The sequence below is a fragment of the Eleginops maclovinus genome, chromosome 5 (assembly GCF_036324505.1).
Source record: "Eleginops maclovinus isolate JMC-PN-2008 ecotype Puerto Natales chromosome 5, JC_Emac_rtc_rv5, whole genome shotgun sequence".
NCBI lineage: Eukaryota > Metazoa > Chordata > Actinopteri > Perciformes > Eleginopidae > Eleginops > Eleginops maclovinus.
Genome location: NC_086353.1, coordinates 16,633,809 through 16,650,941, shown reverse-complemented (window position 1 = coordinate 16,650,941; position 17,133 = coordinate 16,633,809). Strand labels below are relative to the sequence as shown.

General features: G+C 38.8%; 2 protein-coding genes and 4 non-coding genes across 6 annotated transcripts; 1 reads left to right on the top strand and 5 right to left on the bottom strand.

The window, feature by feature from the left end:
* Positions 1-81: 81 nt before the first annotated feature.
* Positions 82-296, bottom strand: LOC134865343 (small nucleolar RNA U3). The gene has a single exon (XR_010165935.1). It is a non-coding gene; the product is annotated as a small nucleolar RNA U3 (small nucleolar RNA).
* Positions 297-737: 441 nt separating this feature from the next.
* LOC134865365 (small nucleolar RNA U3) lies at positions 738-952 on the bottom strand. The gene has a single exon (XR_010165956.1). It is a non-coding gene; the product is annotated as a small nucleolar RNA U3 (small nucleolar RNA).
* A 442-nt stretch (positions 953-1,394) lies between these two features.
* Positions 1,395-1,607, bottom strand: LOC134865353 (small nucleolar RNA U3). Its single transcript, XR_010165944.1, has one exon. It is a non-coding gene; the product is annotated as a small nucleolar RNA U3 (small nucleolar RNA).
* A 440-nt stretch (positions 1,608-2,047) lies between these two features.
* On the bottom strand, positions 2,048-2,262 carry LOC134865372 (small nucleolar RNA U3). Its single transcript, XR_010165963.1, has one exon. It is a non-coding gene; the product is annotated as a small nucleolar RNA U3 (small nucleolar RNA).
* Positions 2,263-3,835: 1,573 nt separating this feature from the next.
* Positions 3,836-6,463, top strand: LOC134864158 (uncharacterized). Its single transcript, XM_063882948.1, has 2 exons — positions 3,836-4,126; positions 5,339-6,463. The coding sequence occupies exons 1-2, from the start codon at positions 4,034-4,036 to the stop codon at positions 6,446-6,448; spliced, it is 1,203 nt and encodes a 400-aa protein (XP_063739018.1). The 5' UTR covers positions 3,836-4,033; the 3' UTR covers positions 6,449-6,463.
* Positions 6,464-6,495: 32 nt separating this feature from the next.
* On the bottom strand, positions 6,496-15,815 carry LOC134864157 (G2/M phase-specific E3 ubiquitin-protein ligase-like). Its single transcript, XM_063882947.1, has 11 exons — positions 15,405-15,815; positions 15,031-15,102; positions 13,108-13,533; positions 12,585-12,645; positions 12,300-12,447; positions 12,096-12,185; positions 11,711-12,000; positions 10,875-11,098; positions 10,564-10,764; positions 8,195-8,384; positions 6,496-7,430 (listed from the first exon to the last, which is right to left on the bottom strand). The coding sequence occupies exons 1-11, from the start codon at positions 15,513-15,515 to the stop codon at positions 7,123-7,125; spliced, it is 2,121 nt and encodes a 706-aa protein (XP_063739017.1). The 5' UTR covers positions 15,516-15,815; the 3' UTR covers positions 6,496-7,122.
* Between the last annotated feature and the right edge of the window lie 1,318 nt (positions 15,816-17,133).

Sequence of the window (17,133 nt, the reverse complement as noted above, 5' to 3'; positions counted from 1 at the left end):
TAATATAACTTTGAGGGCAGACAAACGCTACTCTTAGTTTTGGAGCTAAATAATTAGTTTTATATTATACTGATACTGACTACCACTCTGATCATATTCCCTTCTTCCATACTCCCAAAGAAGCAAAGAACGATCATCAATGACAGAGAGCATATGAACTGAATCATTACTCTGTGCCCGCTTCACGCTCAGAAGGGAATATCACGTCTCATCATCGTGGGTAGCGAGACCAATCACTTTAGAAACACATTTCTCAAGTCACAAACTATAGAAATGATCCCTGAAAGTATAGTCTTAGTTTGTTGAAGGGTGAAAACTGAGTCTCATTCACATGAAACTTACTATCACTGAGGGTCCCTGCCTAAAACTAATAAACGTGTCCATTTCGTCATGTCGGGGGTTAATGTTATTAACATCAATGCAAGTTGGCTTGTGGCAAAGCATCACTTATCCTTATGATACACATTATGACCTTTAACGTAAATGAATCCATTCCTGTATCTGATTTACTTTAACTGCAGTAACAGTGACCTCTATAGGAGAACACAGCAAAGACCTGCTGGAAAAAAAACATGCGCAGTTGAAAGTGTAGCTTCTGAGGAAACAGCAACGAGGTGGAACAAATAATGTCTCCAAAAATGATATGACCTGATGAACTAAATATAACTTTGAGGGCAGACAAATCTACTCTTAGTTTTGGACTAAATAATTAGTTTTATATTATACTGATACTGACTACCACTCTGATCATATTCCCTTCTTCCATACTCCCAAAGAAGCAAAGAACGATCATCAATGACAGAGAGCATATGAACTGAATCATTACTCTGTGCCCGCTTCACGCTCAGAAGGGAATATCACATCTCATCATCGTGGGTAGCGAGACCAATCACTTTAGAAACACATTTCTCAAGTCACAAACTATAGAAATGATCCCTGAAAGTATAGTCTTAGTTTGTTGAAGGGTGAAAACTGAGTCTCATTCACATGAAACTTACTATCACTGAGGGTCCCTGCCTAAAACTAATAAACGTGTCCATTTCGTCATGTCGGGGGTTAATGTTATTAACATCAATGCAAGTTGGCTTGTGGCAAAGCATCACTTATCCTTATGATACACATTATGACCTTTAACGTAAATGAATCCATTCCTGTATCTGATTTACTTTAACTGCAGAAACAGTGACCTCTATAGGAGAACACAGCAAAGACCTGCTGAAAAAAAAACATGCGCAGTTGAAAGTGTAGCTTCTGAGGAAACAGCAACGAGGTGGAACAAATAATGTCTCCAAAAATGATATGACCTGATGAACTAAATATAACTTTGAGGGCATAAAAATCTACTCTTAGTTTTGGACCTAAATAATTAGTTTTATATTATACTGATACTGACTACCACTCTGATCATATTCCCATCCTCATACTCCAAAGCAGCACAGAACGATCATCAATGACAGAGAGCATATGAACTGAATCATTACTCTGTGCCCGCTTCACGCTCAGAAGGGAATATCACGTCTCATCATCGTGGGTAGCGAGACCAATCACTTTAGAAACACATTTCTCAAGTCACAAACTATAGAAATGATCCCTGAAAGTATAGTCTTAGTTTGTTGAAGGGTGAAAACTGAGTCTCATTCACATGAAACTTACTATCACTGAGGGTCCCTGCCTAAAACTAATAAACGTGTCCATTTCGTCATGTCGGGGGTTAATGTTATTAACAGCAATGCAAGTTGGCTTGTGGCAAAGCATCACTTATCCTTATGATACACATTATGACCTTTAACGTAAATGAATCCATTCCTGTATCTGATTTACTTTAACTGCAGTAACAGTGACCTCTATAGGAGAACACAGCAAAGACCTGCTGAAAAGAAAACATGCGCAGTTGAAAGTGTAGCTTCTGAGGAAACAGCAACGAGGTGGAACAAATAATGTCTCCAAAAATGATATGACCTGATGAACTAATATAACTTTGAGGGCAGCAAACGCTCCTCAGTGTTTTGGACTAAATAATTAGTTTTATATTATACTGATACTGACTACCACTCTGATCATATTCCCTTCTTCCATACTCCCAAAGAAGCAAAGAACGATCATCAATGACAGAGAGCATATGAACTGAATCATTACTCTGTGCCCGCTTCACGCTCAGAAGGGAATATCACGTCTCATCATCGTGGGTAGCGAGACCAATCACTTTAGAAACACATTTCTCAAGTCACAAACTATAGAAATGATCCCTGAAAGTATAGTCTTAGTTTGTTGAAGGGTGAAAACTGAGTCTCATTCACATGAAACTTACTATCACTGAGGGTCCCTGCCTAAAACTAATAAACGTGTCCATTTCGTCATGTCGGGGGTTAATGTTATTAACAGCAATGCAAGTTGGCTTGTGGCAAAGCATCACTTATCCTTATGATACACATTATGACCTTTAACGTAAATGAATTCATTCCTGTATCTGATTTACTTTAACTGCAGAAACAGTGACCTCTATAGGAGAACACAGCAAAGACCTGCTGAAAAAGAAACATGCGCAGTTGAAAGTGTAGCTTCTGAGGAAACAGCAACGAGGTGGAACAAATAATGTCTCTGAAAATGATATGACCTGATGAACTAATACATTTGAGGGCAGCAAACGTGTGTAACCCAGGTGAAAATAGACATGGTTATTAAATAGTTAATAAATAAGAATAAATATCAAACAGAATTTCATCATTTCAAATAATTTACTTTATTGATATTAAAAACATCTTAAACAGATAAATAGGATTAAAAACATTATTTCATGGTTTTGGTAATTTATTTTATCATTGGTTGAAGTTGAAAGGTCATATCTATCAGCTAATCACAGTGCTGATAGTCATTCTCTTCCGGAAGATTCTCGGGAGAATCGAGGAAGCAAGAACAGGTGAAGTCACGCTTGAGAGTAGCTCCAGTAAGAAGATATTAGAGCTAAGAAATCTAAGTGTATTTGACGATTTATTTTCTTGCTGTGAGTGTTTTGTTTACCCTTCTGTCTATGTCGATAGACTGTGGTTTTGTTTAGCGTTTTAGTTTTTGAGTTACTGAGGAGATTCGCGGAGATACAGTTTGCTTTTGAAGATCACGCATCCAGCGCGTGGTCAACGACATTGGATGGCGAGCCACCCGAGGAAGGAGCAACGTTGAACTGTGTTTGTACGTCGAAAGAAACATCTTTTCTCCTATTCGAGGAGAGCGGACATCGTAGTGAGGGGCCGGGTGCTTCAGCCTTTCCCTTCCTTTCCCTGCCGAGAATCAATCACCAACTGCGGTAAGACTGTGCCAGTAGTAGCCGCCATACTTCTCCCCTCTGGATCACGTGAGCAGTGCGTGGACTGCTCCGCGCTGCTGTGTGAAAGGGAACTTCTCCCTTTCTCTCGCTAAAGGACTGTTTAGCACTAAGGAATTGATTTAATGGACATTGATACAGTTAACCATTTTGTGTATGGGGTGCCGATTGTAAAAACTTGGTTACAATTTTTTTGCTGATACATTTTCAACATTTAGCTCCTTTTCCTCGCATTTAGCGCATTTTCCTCACATTTGAGACAGAAATTCATGTTAAACAACACGTTATATGTAATTGTCAACAATATGTTCAAATGTAAAAAACACACGTTACATTTTATATCTAAATGTTATATCTAAATCTAAATGTTAAATCTAAATCTAAATGTTAAATTTATATCTAAATGTTAAATTTATATCTAAATTTTAAATGTATATTTAAATGTTGAATTTATATCTAAATGTTATATCTAAATCTAAATGTTATATCTAAATCTAAATGTTACATTTATATCTAAATGTTATATCTAAATGTGTCGCCAAGTGTAAAACTAAATATTTAGAAAATATTCAAATTCCAAAGGAAACCACGCCCACTGCAGCGGCACAGATCGCAGGGCACCGCCCCCACCCAACACGAAGACGCTGAGAAAGGTCAAGGAGAAGCCAACGGCCAAAAAAAATCGAAAGAAGAAGAGGTCTTTGAAAGGCAGGCATGGCAGGCATGGCCTTAGGAGACATTGAACGGGCGGTTACTGCGGGTGTGCTGGCTGCACTCAATGGTGTTGCTCCCCCGGTCCAGACCACAGTAAGTTAAGTTGTTTTAATGTTAGTTCTAGTTCTAGTTCTTTATGCATAGGAGTTCTACTGGACGAGGGGGTTAGCCACCACTATTAGCTAACCCAGCCAGTTAGCTGTGTGACGGATGCTAGCTAAAGTTTTGTTATCCACTGTAAGGACTTTCTGTAGCCTAGTTAATGTGACTGAGAAAGGTAACTTAAGTTACCCATAACCTAGTTGACTTAGTGGTTACCAGTGACAAAACTGACCAGAAATAAAGGCCTGCCCTAAAAAAAAGCCTGGTGCACTGTGCAACGTTCCTCCAACCGCCCTCGGACACAATTTGAGGGAAAAATCGCTGCTAATCATGTAGTTCTACACTATTACTAAACGGAGATTTCAACTAAAACACGTTTCTTAAGGCACAATACAAGTTAACGCACTCTCTGTGTTCAAATAAGACATAAATAGTAAATACATTAATATAAGTAAAGGAGTACATGTGAGCTTGTATGCCCCCTTAAGAAACTTTGTTCAGTTGAAATCTCCGTTTAGTAATGCTAGTAGCCTAGTTCTACCTACATGATTAGCAGCGATTTTCATAGTTTAAACCACCCAGCTTGCGCTTACGTGAAGTTAGAAAATGTATAGCACGCAAAAGGGGGCTTGCAACTGCATAGATTACTGGAATTATAATGTTCTTTTCTATGAACGTTTGTCTGAAGATAATATAAACTTCAGATCTAACGTCCAGTCAAATCGTTCTACTTTCCTGATGACTGTCACTGATGACGCAGACTCTAAACAAGCGCACTTGCTGTGTGAGTTCAGTTGTATGGCATGTTCTAATCATGTTAGTGGTATTAAAATGCCATTGGTGTCTTCCACCTCGAGAAATTTCAGCACGACATACACTGCAAAGGGAACATTTTACGTCAAGCATTTTTACCCAATATTGGCCGATCATGATCGGCGGTCGATCGATCGGAGCATCACTAGTTGTTATATATATTATTATTAATATTTGAGATATTGGAATAAGATAATTTTTGCACTTTTTAAAGAAAAAATAAATACTCAAATCGATTCATCGATTTATCAAAATAGTTGGCAATTAGGCTAGTTTAATTGTTGCCAATTGTTGGTTGGAATATAATGATTACATCCTATACATGGCAAAAAAAAACAATTTATGATATTATTGAATGTCATCTGTTTTTTCCTTCTTCTTCTTTTTTAGGATGAAGATAATTTAATCTCCAAAGAAGACATTGAGGGTTTGCTGCTGCTAGGTACAACACTTTCTGAAGTAGCTTCAGTCCTGCGGATCTCCAGACCCACATTATACAAGCTCATGCGGGTATATAACATAAGACACACAACATTTTGTAACATTTCTGATGAGGAGTTGGATGCAACTATATGTGAGATAAAAGCAGAACATCCACATGTAGGAGAAGTTATGCTAAATGGACATTTGCGTGCCAGAAACATTGTGGTGCAGCGACATCGTCTCAGAGACTCCGTTCAACGGGTTGATGGTGCTGGTGTTGAGTCCAGGAGAACCACAACTGTACAAAGACGTGTATACACTGTGCCTTGTCCAAACTATATATGGCACATAGACGGAAACCATAAACTCATACGATGGAAATTAGTGGTACATGGCGCAATGGATGGTTACAGTAGAATGTTAACCTTTCTCCAGTGTTCCAACAACAATCGGGCTGAAACTGTTATGAACCTCTTCAGTTCAGCCATCAGCGAACATGGCCGGCCCCTTCATATTAGAACTGATCATGGAGGGGAGAATGTCCAGGTTTGGGAAGACATGAGCATGCACAGAGGTGAAAATTCTGTGTTGACTGGAAGCTCTGTACATAACCAGCGAATTGAACGATTCAATCGGGACTTGAACAGAAACTGCAGTCATGTGTTTGCACCCATTTTCTATGAACTAGAGTCAATGGAGGCTTTGAATGTGGACAATGATACAGATTTATTTTCTCTTCATTATGTGTACATTCCCAGGATCAATCGCACATTGGATGAGTTTAAATCGGCATTTAACAATCATTCAATTTCCTCTGAAGGAAACAGGACCCCAGTTCAGCTTTTTACACTAGATAGACATCTTCTGTTACTAAACTATCCAGAAGCTGCAGCTGAGGAAAGAACAGTGGACTCAGTATCATCTCCTCATGCACATTACTCCTTTTGCCCGCTTAACCAGCCGGACTTGCAAGAATTAGTTGTTACAATAAACCCACTTGAAAATGATGGTAACAAGGGGAAAACACTGTATCACAGAGTACAGGAATTTGTATTACACAAAATTGTAAATATGTAACTATCAGCCAAGCAGAAGATGGCGGGGGGGGGGGGGGGGGGGGGGGGGGTGGTGTGTGGTGGTTATATCATGCCAGAACAGTGAAAGTGTGAAGCAACCAACTGTAACTTGCTTTGTAAGATGACTGACACCTGTGAGCTTTATGAACATATTAAAGATATATACTTTTTTCTTTTGAAATTCCTCTCATTGATTCATTTATTTCCATGAACTTTTATCACACCTGTTGATACTGGACAAGAAAAGCAAAAGCTGTTTTTTTGCAAGTGGCATTTAATCAAAATGCCATCAATCAAATGAAACATTTGTTCATTACTAAAGCCGTACACAACTTATTCAGAGTTTCTGGAATGGTCTATTTATAGGAACTGGCCACTTATTTAAAATACTGCATTTAAATCATTAAATGGAATGAAAACAATAGTCTGTCTGATACAGCTACAATGAATATTAATCAGACAAAAACAGACCTGAGAACAGCAAAAATGCACAATACTGACAACGACATGAAGTGCAACCTCATAAAAGCAAACAAATTTATAAAAACACGAGTATACACTGCCTTGTCCAAACATGCTACAACAGATTCTCAGCTTGTAAACCTAATGTCCATCCATTAAAAGTTCAGGCTCCAAATGTACAATCCAAGCATTGTTTTTTTTTTTTGTAGTAGACTACACTGCACTAAAAGTTGATCCATTCATCAGAGCCACCAGCAAATTGTAATCAAATTCATTGTCATCTGCTAGATTCTTTCTGTTCACAAATATCTGAAGCTCATTTGAGCATGTGTGAGCAATGGGGAAGTGCTTCATGTCATCATGAACAAAAGTCAGTTTTGAACTGGGAAAAAATCCAATTGCAGGAACGTTGCTGCTTCCCGTTGCAAAGGCTAGGATGTGTCCAGGATTCAATGTCAGGATAAACGCCTTTTCTGCCTCAGTGAGGTTCCTGGCGTTAAGATGTTCCCCAAGCTCCTTCTCTACAAGGTTGAAAAGTTTAAGAACAAAAGAAAATATAGACATTACAATGTTATCTACAAAACAGAATTATCATATAGCTTGACTTCAAAATATGTAGAGATAACATGACATGTATGACGTGCCATGGATTATAGACAGTGAAATGACATTGTAATTATCCTCAACATAGATATGAGAATGTAGAAATAAGGCAGAGCAAACACTTATCACAAATGCCTATTTTAACACTTATGACTGCAGTATGATAGTGCATACATTGTACTATGACATGCACTGCAATATCTTCTACATCAGTGGTTCTCAAACCAGTCCTGGGAAAACCCATCCATGCCACACATTTGATCTATTCCACCACCAGGACACCTTATTCAGCCAATCAAGAGACTTGTTTAAGATTAGAGCTGTAACAATTAATCCATTAGTTAACAACTATTAAGTTAATTAACAACTATTTTGATAATCAATTAATCGGTAGGAAAAATTCTGATTCCAGATCCCTAAATGTGAATATTTTCTCATTGTTAAGTTCTCTATGACAGTAAACTGAATATTTTGGGGATACGGACAGAACAAGAAGATACTTGAGGATGTCATATTGAGGTTTGGACGACAGTGAAACATTTTTGTGTCTGATTTTATGGGCCAAACTAATCAAGTATTTGGCAGATTAACTGATAATGAAAATAATGGTTAGCAAACTTAGAGCTTATCAGGGAAGAGATCATTTTTTATCCATACTACTGTACATTTTACATCCATTTACCTTGTACACAGTGAAGAAACTCTCTGAACTTAACCACCATTAACTCCTCTCTTGGTCTTCTGTTACTTCCCAGAACAGAGTAGTTAGGTTTCAGGAGGGTAGCCACAACATCTGCTGTGACATCACTGGGTTCTTTGGGCATATCAAGAAGGACCCTAAGGCAAGGCCTTTCTTTCAGGAGTGGCAGAACCTGTGAAAACAACAAAAGCGCCATTAGAAGCTTAACCCTTAAATGCATGAGCTTTTTGTGACCCAGGGAGACATGAGAGCAGCTTCTCGCTAATAGCTACGTGTGTTTAAAGCAGATAGCAGGAGGGAGGACAGATATCTCACTGCCCTACTCTGTGCTGCGACTCCGCTGCTGTTCCGTGGTCATGGAGCAGACATTTTCAGTTTATAGTTGTATGAACCATCATCCAAATACGTATTGATAACATGCTTAGTGTTTTACAGTAAGCATGTTTTTTATTATATGAATGTTGATGCTGATAAACGAAAATCAACTGAATGGGTTTTATTAATATATATATATATATACAGTGGGGCAAAAAAGTATTTAGTCAGCCACCAATTGTGCAAGTTCTCCCATTTAAAAAGATGAGAGAGGCCTGTAATTTTTTATCATAGGTATACCTCAACTATGAGAGACAAAATGAGAAAAAAAAAATCCAGGAAATCACATTGTAGGATTTTTAAAGAATTTATTTTCAAATTATTGTGGAAAGTAAGTATTTGGTCAATAACAAAAGTTCATCTCAATACTTTGTTATATACCCTTTGTTGGCAATGACAGAGGTCAAACGTTTTCTGTAAGTCTTCACAAGGTTTTCGCACACTGTTGCTGGTATTTTGGCCCATTCCTCCATGCAGATCTCCTCTAAAGCAGTGATGTTTTGGGGCTGTCGCTGGGCAACACGGACTTTCAACTCCCTCCAAAGATTTTCTATGGGGTTGAGATCTGGAGACTAGCTAGGCCACTCCAGGACCTTGAAATGCTTCTTACGGAGCCACTCCTTCGTTGCCCTGGCGGTGTGTTTGGGATCATTGTCATGCTGAAAGATCCAGCCACGCTTCATCTTCAGTGCCCTTGCTGATGGAAGGAGGTTTTCACTCAAAATCTCACGATACATGGCCCCATTCATTCTTTCCTTTACACGGATCAGTCGTCCTGGTCCCTTTGCAGAAAAACAGCCCCAAAGCATGATGTTTCCACCCCCATGCTTCACAGTAGGTGTGGTGTTCTTTGGATGCAACTCTGCATTCTTTCTCCTCCAAACACGACGAGTTGAGTTTTTACCAAAAAGTTCTATTTTGGTTTCATCTGACCATATGACATTCTCCCAATCCTCTTCTGGATCATCCAAATGCCCTCTAGCAAACTTCAGACGGGCCTGGACATGTACTGGCTTAAGCAGGGGGACACGTCTGGAACTGCAGGATTTAAGTCCCTGACGGCGTAGTGTGTTACTGATGGTAGCCTCTGTTACTTTGGTCCCAGCTCTCTGCAGGTCATTCACTAGGTCCCCCCATGTGGTTCTGGGATTTTTGCTCACCGTTCTTGTGATCATTTTGATCCCACGGGGTGAGATCTTCCGTGGAGCCCCAGATCGAGGGAGATTAGCAGTGGTCTTGTATGTCTTCCATTTTCTAATAATTGCTCCCACAGTTGATTTCTTCACACCAAGCTGCTTACCTATTGCAGATTCAGTTTTCCCAGCCTGGTGCAGGTCTACAATTTTGTCTCTGGTCTCCTTTGACAGCTCTTTGGTCTTGGCCATAGTGGAATTTGGAGTATGACTGTTTGAGGTTGTGGACAGGTGTCTTTTATACTGATAACGAGTTCAAAAAGGTGCCATTAATACAGGTAACGAGTGGAGGACAGAGGAGCATCTTAAAGAAGAAGTTACAGGTCTGTGAGAGCCAGAAATCTTGCTTGTTTGTAGGTGACCAAATACTTATTTTACAGAGGAATTTAACAATTAATTCATTAAAAATCCTACAATGTGATTTCCTGGATTTTTTTTTCTCATTTTGTCTCTCATAGTTGAGGTATACCTATGATAAAAATTACAGGCCTCTCTCATCTTTTTAAATGGGAGAACTTGCACAATTGGTGGCTGACTAAATACTTTTTTGCCCCACTGTATATATATACACAGTATATATATAAAAAAGGCAAAGCGATTGGGGTCGGTGGGCAAGTACTGTAATCGGTGTCTGGATACCCATGCAATCTATAGGTAATTCACATTGTTTATTTCGAATGGGACTGAACAGTGTGCCAGTGTGCTATAAAAGTCATGCACAAGCAATTCACTATCTGTTGTACACTAGAATACAATTACAGTTACATTCAAGTCTAAACTTACCTCGTAGTATTTCAAACCCTCAACCAACTGATCATAGCAGCTCTGTCGTTGGATGAGGACATTGAAAAGTATTGCATTCTGCACAAATGCATATTTGTTGTCCATGCTGACTGGGTTCGGAAGACCTTCGATTTGGTATCTCCATGAGTCACAGCATTCCACTGCTTGCTCCAGCTCATCTGTGGTTAATGCTTGATCAACCTTAAGGTGCAATTGAAAAATAAGGATATGATAGATGCATTCAGAATTCAAATAAACGTCTCAGAAGCTGGGATTGAAGCGAATACAATTTGATCACACTCATATCATACCTTCTTCAGGGCTTCTCTCAGGTCCATGTCAGCTACATCATCTGGAGTGACCTTCAACTGAAAGATGCATTCTGTCAGTAGGTAGTCCATGACCAGAGGAGAAAGGAAGGCTGGAGGTTCACCACCCTGGACGATGATGGTAGATATCATCTGGCCAATAGTGCGGTACACTCCATTCTGCACATGAGAAATGTTCATTCTTGGAGTGAAGCCATTTAGAGACTCTAGGACAAAAGGACAAAAAAACAATTGTGTTTATACAGTAAATACAAATATAATCACTCAAGATATCATACAATAATCTGAATACCATTAACCTATAAACAGAAATACTGTATATGGAATAGAATTTTAGAATAGGCGAAAACACATTTATACTGCATGCAAAAACTGCAAGGTATTGGCATAAAGTTACATGTTACAATGTTTATTGAAGATGTGTTGGGTTTTAAGTTTTTGAGTACCCATAGAACCCATTTTCATTCAGATATCTTAAGGTGAGAAGTCGAACGCCAAAATGTAGCCTGAATTATTATTTGTTATTGCTATTTAGCCACTTTCCAACAAGCTAGCATGACATGGTTGATAGCAGTGGATACCTTATGTGGTCTAATTTCATATGATACCAGTCTTCCACTATAGCCTCTAAAAGACAGTAATGTCGACAGAGAAAGCCAGTACTGTATCCTTGTGGAGTTTAATCGGCTAATAAATTACTTAATTATGTATGTATGTTACCCAAACTTTTAGAGGGCAGTTTACCCAGTATTTAAGAAAATAATTTTAACCCCACAGCACAGAAATCCATTTGATATGAAGTTCATATCAAAGATTACCTTCAAATGCTCCACTCTCTTTGAAGATGGCTTTCACAAGCAGACGGAAGAATTCTCGCCTTGGCCCTCCGAGGTCTTCTCCATCTTCGTTGGTGCCTTCGTCACTGGCAAAGGTGACATACAGCAGATCGGTGCTCTCCGTGAATTTCCGTCTTCTAAACTGTCGGAGAGCAGTTGTCCACACGTTCCCTCTGCTGATGTAGATCGGTCTGTATGCTTCTGTGACAACCCTCTCACTGTGAGCTTTCACAATTCCTATAACTTCTTCTTTGCTCAAAATTTCTGCAAACCTTCCGAACAAAAAGGATAATGGTTATTACCAACAAACATGTCTTATTTTGACTGGTGCAACACTGAAAGTAAAAAATTAGCTAAGCAAGTATACCTTGAATCCTGTAAGGACTGCACAGACTCTTCTAAAAGACTGCATCTGATTGCCTCCTCAAAGGCTTCATCTTCCTCAATATCAATAGGACTGTTAATAAGACACAAGAGGATAAAAGAGGATACATTCCCTAACAAAATGGACCAACATAAAATGTAACAGATATTATATGAGAAAACCTTAAGTTAATACATATAACTGTACATGAAATCTGCAAAGTGATTCATAGCTTCATTTGGCCCTCGCTGTCCCTGTAGTTCCATCCCATCATCGGATGGAGCACTGGCTTCCACCCTCTCTTGCCTCTCACAGTGTTCCCTCTGGGCTCTGGACGGTGCATCTCTCTGACTCACTACATAAAGAGAATCTACTCAGTAACTCTTAATAATAAGCTAAACAATACTTGTTTCAATAAGTTCAATAATGCAATAAGTCACCAATTCATCACAAAAATCAAGTCAGATCAGCAATTAACCTCTTTTTACTCACCTCTCCGTTGTACAACCGGGATTTCAAAGTCACTGTCATCATCCATTGCCACACACCAGCTCTGCACAAAAGAAAAGGTGTGAACTCCTATGTAAAAACAGGCAAGTTTCAAGGTGAAATCTTTACAGTGTGACAGAGATAATTGTATCTGATTGAAAAATTACATATTTTCGAAGTGTGGGGAGTATATAACATCTAGCTAGTAGATGGAGATAGAGGTAGCTATGTGTTGGAATAGGATGTGGGGGATGATTCTGTCCTTGAGTACAGGTGTGCTGATCACTGGATCACCAGGTTATGGGTGTGTTCTGTCCCATGTGCAGTAACAGATCAAGGCCCAAGATCTGTGGAAATGTAGGGGCCAAAAATCTGTGGACTAGTGTGGGCTGAAAGCAAAGATGGGCATCCTTGGTTGCAAATGATTATGATTTTTTTCTGAGTTCAATAAATGGGCAGCAACCCATTTTGACTGAGCTTTTTGTTCTCCGAGTTACCACACAAATGTTTTCAATAACATGCTCACCTGCGCAGGAACTTCCATTTCTGGCATGATATACAGACAAGTGCCGGAACACACGGAGGCAACTTCTTTACCACCCCAGGGGAAATTGGAGGTGACCTTTGGTTTCATCAGTTTTTTACACCCCTTGATGGTGCTCAAAAACTGAAATGGAAGTGACTGGTGCTCTGATAACCCAAATGCTCCACTGAAGATGGCTGTTATTTCAGCTCTCACTTGGTCTTCAGACCATTCTGTGGAAAATGAAATTTTTCCAACAAGGCCAGCCGTAGCTAACCTGGTCCGAGTTTCTCCTCTGGGTATAACGAAGACCGATAACCCTGGTGAAAAAGGTAAACATACAACATCCTTTGTGTATGTTTTGACATGCCTTCGTCTCAAGTATCCCGATTGAGCCCCATTACGTCGAGGGAATGATGGAAGAGGAGCCTATTGAAAACAAGCAGACCAAGAGACTTTTCTTAATAGAGCTGATAGTGACCAAGTTCAACAGTAAAGTTGTAAAGAACTGCATACAGGCCTCCATGCTGACATTTAGTGTTGTGGAGCAATTAATGTCATTTTGCCATGCACAGGATGTAATCATTATATGCCAATCAAGTTAGTACATTTCACATTAAAGGTACGCTATGCACCGTTTGTTCACGTCGCTTCTCTTGACATTCGACTGTGTTGTCAAACTAAATGTAGAGCTCCCTCCAGTGCGTCTTGATATTTGTCATGGAAAATATTGGCTAAACTGCTTACGCTAACGAAGATGTCTACTTCTTTGTTGAAGTTTATATCCCAAAAAAATCAACTATAGTACTGTAGGTTAACAGTTACGCATTACAGATATCTACACCGTTGAATTGCGTCACCAATGTAAATATTTGCTAGGGAGAGCCCCCCTGCCACAATGTTATTGTACTGTATTGTTGCGGTTTTTGGAGCCTGGACTGACCACAGACATCAAATTTTTTTCACAGCATACTCAGTGGACAGGCAGCTAGAGGACTGTGAGGAGATGTTAACTAAATGTTTTTGCTTAGAAACGGCTCAAGATCGCATATACTGTAGCACCTTTAACACTTACATAAGCCTACTATGACCAGTGTTGAACTTAAATTCTAACCAAAATAGTTGGAGCTGTATTGTGACCCTTTACAATTGGCATAATATAAGTAGAACAAAGCTGGCAGTTCCATTTCTATAATAATTCGTTTCATAATTGGTAAAGATTAACTGATAAAATAGCACCAAAAAGAGTTTAAATATCCTCTTCAACTTTTTTGGTTCAGATTGTATTGCATGTGCTGTATGTAAGATAGAGCAGTTTGCCTTTTCACAGTCATAACCTTGCACCAGAAATAACTACAGTGAGTGACACCAATGGATATCACAAACAACATAATCAATGTACGTAGGACAAGCTGGGAATGACAAGGGGTTGGACTGATATGCAATTATGTTTTAGTAACACAACCAACTTTTGATGATGAAATGAAACTATCAAAACAGGCAACAGCAGAACAACAAGCATTTAAGTAAATTGCAGCTCATTCATTGCACTACAATCAGCGCAATGTATCAGCATAACGTTCAGGAACACTGCTTTGCTCGAAGATCTGCGTCATTTATTTTCATCGCAAAATGTGGATCACAGTAAACATGAACAGCTACATTCACACTGCTAACTGCTAACCCAGCTCTAGAACCTACAGCGATCGACACATATGTCCGACCCGCCACACCGCTGCACCCTCACTCCATCTCTTTATAAATCCCTGCAGTCCACTGTTAGCCAGTTAGCTGTCAGCTTGCACACCTCAAATGACCAATGTTGAACTTCAATATTAACCAAGCAACCTATTTTATATCAATAGTTTTATTCTTCTTATTTTTCTCAGGGTAACATAAACGTTATCCAGCTATATCACAACTTACTGATCTCCGTGATGAGAAGGTGGAGGCAAAGTTTGAAGTGCGTGTGGCACTGGGCACCGCTGGTGTTGAAACCTGAAACAAGAGCCCGCATTTTAGAAAGTACAATAATATTACACATGTTGACCACAGCACAGGCTTCATAGAGAAAGTTGTCAGTTTTGTCACTGGTAACCACTAAGTCAACTAGGTTATGGGTAACTTAAGTTACCTTTCTCAGTCACATTAACTAGGCTACAGAAAGTCCTTACAGTGGATAACAAAACTCTAGCTAGCATCCGTCACACAGCTAACTGTCTGGGTTAGCTAATAGTGGCTAGTTCTAACCCCCTCGTCCAGTATGCATAAAGAACTAAAATTAAAACAGCTTAACTTACCGTTGATGTTGTGGTCTGGACCGGGGGAGCAACACCATTGAGTGCAGCCAGCACACCCGCAGTAACCGCCCGTTCAATGTCTCCTAAGGCCATGCCTGCCATGCCTGCCATGCCTGCCTTTCAAAGTCCTCTTCTTTTTTCGATTTTTTTTGGCAGTTGGCTTCTCCTTGACCTTTCTCAGCATCTTCGTGTTGGGTGGGGGCGGTGCCGTGCGATCTGTGCCGCTGCAGTGGGCGTGGTTTCCTTTGGAATTTGAATATTTTCTAAATATTTAGTTTTACACTTGGCGACACATTTAGATATAACATTTAGATATAAATTTAACATTTAGATTTAGATATAACATTTAGATTTAGATATAACATTTAGATATAAATTCAACATTTAGATATACATTTAACATTTAGATATAAATTTAACATTTATATTTAGATTTAACATTTAGATTTAGATATAACATTTAGATTTAGATATAACATTTAGATATAAAATGTAACGTGTATTTTTTACATTTGAACATATTGTTGACAATTACATAACCTGTTGTTTAACATGAATTTCTGTCTCAAATGTGAGGAAAATGCGCTAAATGTGAGGAAAAGGAGCTAAATGTTGAAAATGTATCAGCAAAAAAATTGTAACCAAGTTTTTACAATCGGCACCCCATATTTGTGTTGATGTTTATGTGCATACTGTGAATGTGTTTAACTGTAAGGTTGATTGATACTGCATTTACTGGTGTTAACTTTCTCTTGTGGGCTTAGTAAGATGCCCTATGTTTCTTGGTTGTAATAACCTACTGATAGAGGGTAATACCAAATGCTTCTGATTTAATTAAAACTAAAATAGGCCTAAGTTGATTAATAATTAAGATGGAAAATTAAAGAACTAGTTATACCAAATAACTGCAAACTAACTGGATAACAAACTAATACTAGAACACTTATAAGAGCTCAACTGAGATACTAGCTAAATTACTGAAACTGACTGAGTTTAAGTTAACTAGATATTAAGAATTCAAAATAGTTTTCTTTACTTAAAGGGTAACTGAGTAAAACTCAGATTCTTCTTTGAATCACTTTGCATTTATGCAAATGGTTTTTCCTGTGTTGTATGTTTTGTATGTGTAATGTCTTAAAGGTACCATTTTCTAAATAATACTTCTACTACTTCTATTTCCTTTTTTGATAAAGCCGGCAATTCTAAACTTATCTTTTGGTCTGTGGTGTTTTCTCTGTTCTCTTGCTAATTATTATTTTAACCAATTACTGCTCTTCCTACGAACCTAGTTTCTGGTAACAACAACAACTCTCTTTTAATAGTTGTAGTAAGTGCTACATAAACTTTGGCGAGCCAGCCAGGAGTGGTTTTGCGTTAAGATAACGATAGTTATTGATCAGAATAGACATAATTAAGCACCCAGACCTAAACTAGACCAAGTCCGGCCAAAATGGAGGTAGTTGATATCGAAAACATTAAAGTGCCAAACTCAGTCATTATAAGTGGATTAACAGGAACAGAGCAAGATAATGAAGTCACTGACTTCTTGGAAAAATACGGGCATATAGCGAGAGTTATTAAAATAGATGATCCTGACTCCCCATACCACAAACATACCATTGTAGAGTATGATAGTGGAGCTGCAGTCACCGCCCTAGAACCCATACTTCCCCATAGCTATAATAGCCCAAGTGAAGTCACCTTCCTCATCAAAGCCCTGTCAAGTGAA

Bases quoted from the DNA above. Each gene is read 5' to 3' on its own strand.
- LOC134864158 (XM_063882948.1), top strand. From the start codon at position 4,034: ATGGCAGGCATGGCCTTAGGAGACATTGAACGGGCGGTTACTGCGGGT. The intron at 4,127-5,338 runs GTAAGTTAAGTT...CTTCTTTTTTAG, and splicing joins CTCCCCCGGTCCAGACCACA to GATGAAGATAATTTAATCTC.
- LOC134864157 (XM_063882947.1), bottom strand. From the start codon at position 15,515: ATGGCAGGCATGGCAGGCATGGCCTTAGGAGACATTGAACGGGCGGTT. The intron at 12,001-12,095 runs GTATACTTGCTT...TTTGTTCGGAAG, and splicing joins CAGTCCTTACAGGATTCAAG to GTTTGCAGAAATTTTGAGCA. The intron at 8,385-10,563 runs GTAAGTTTAGAC...TTGTTTTCACAG, and splicing joins AGGGTTTGAAATACTACGAG to GTTCTGCCACTCCTGAAAGA.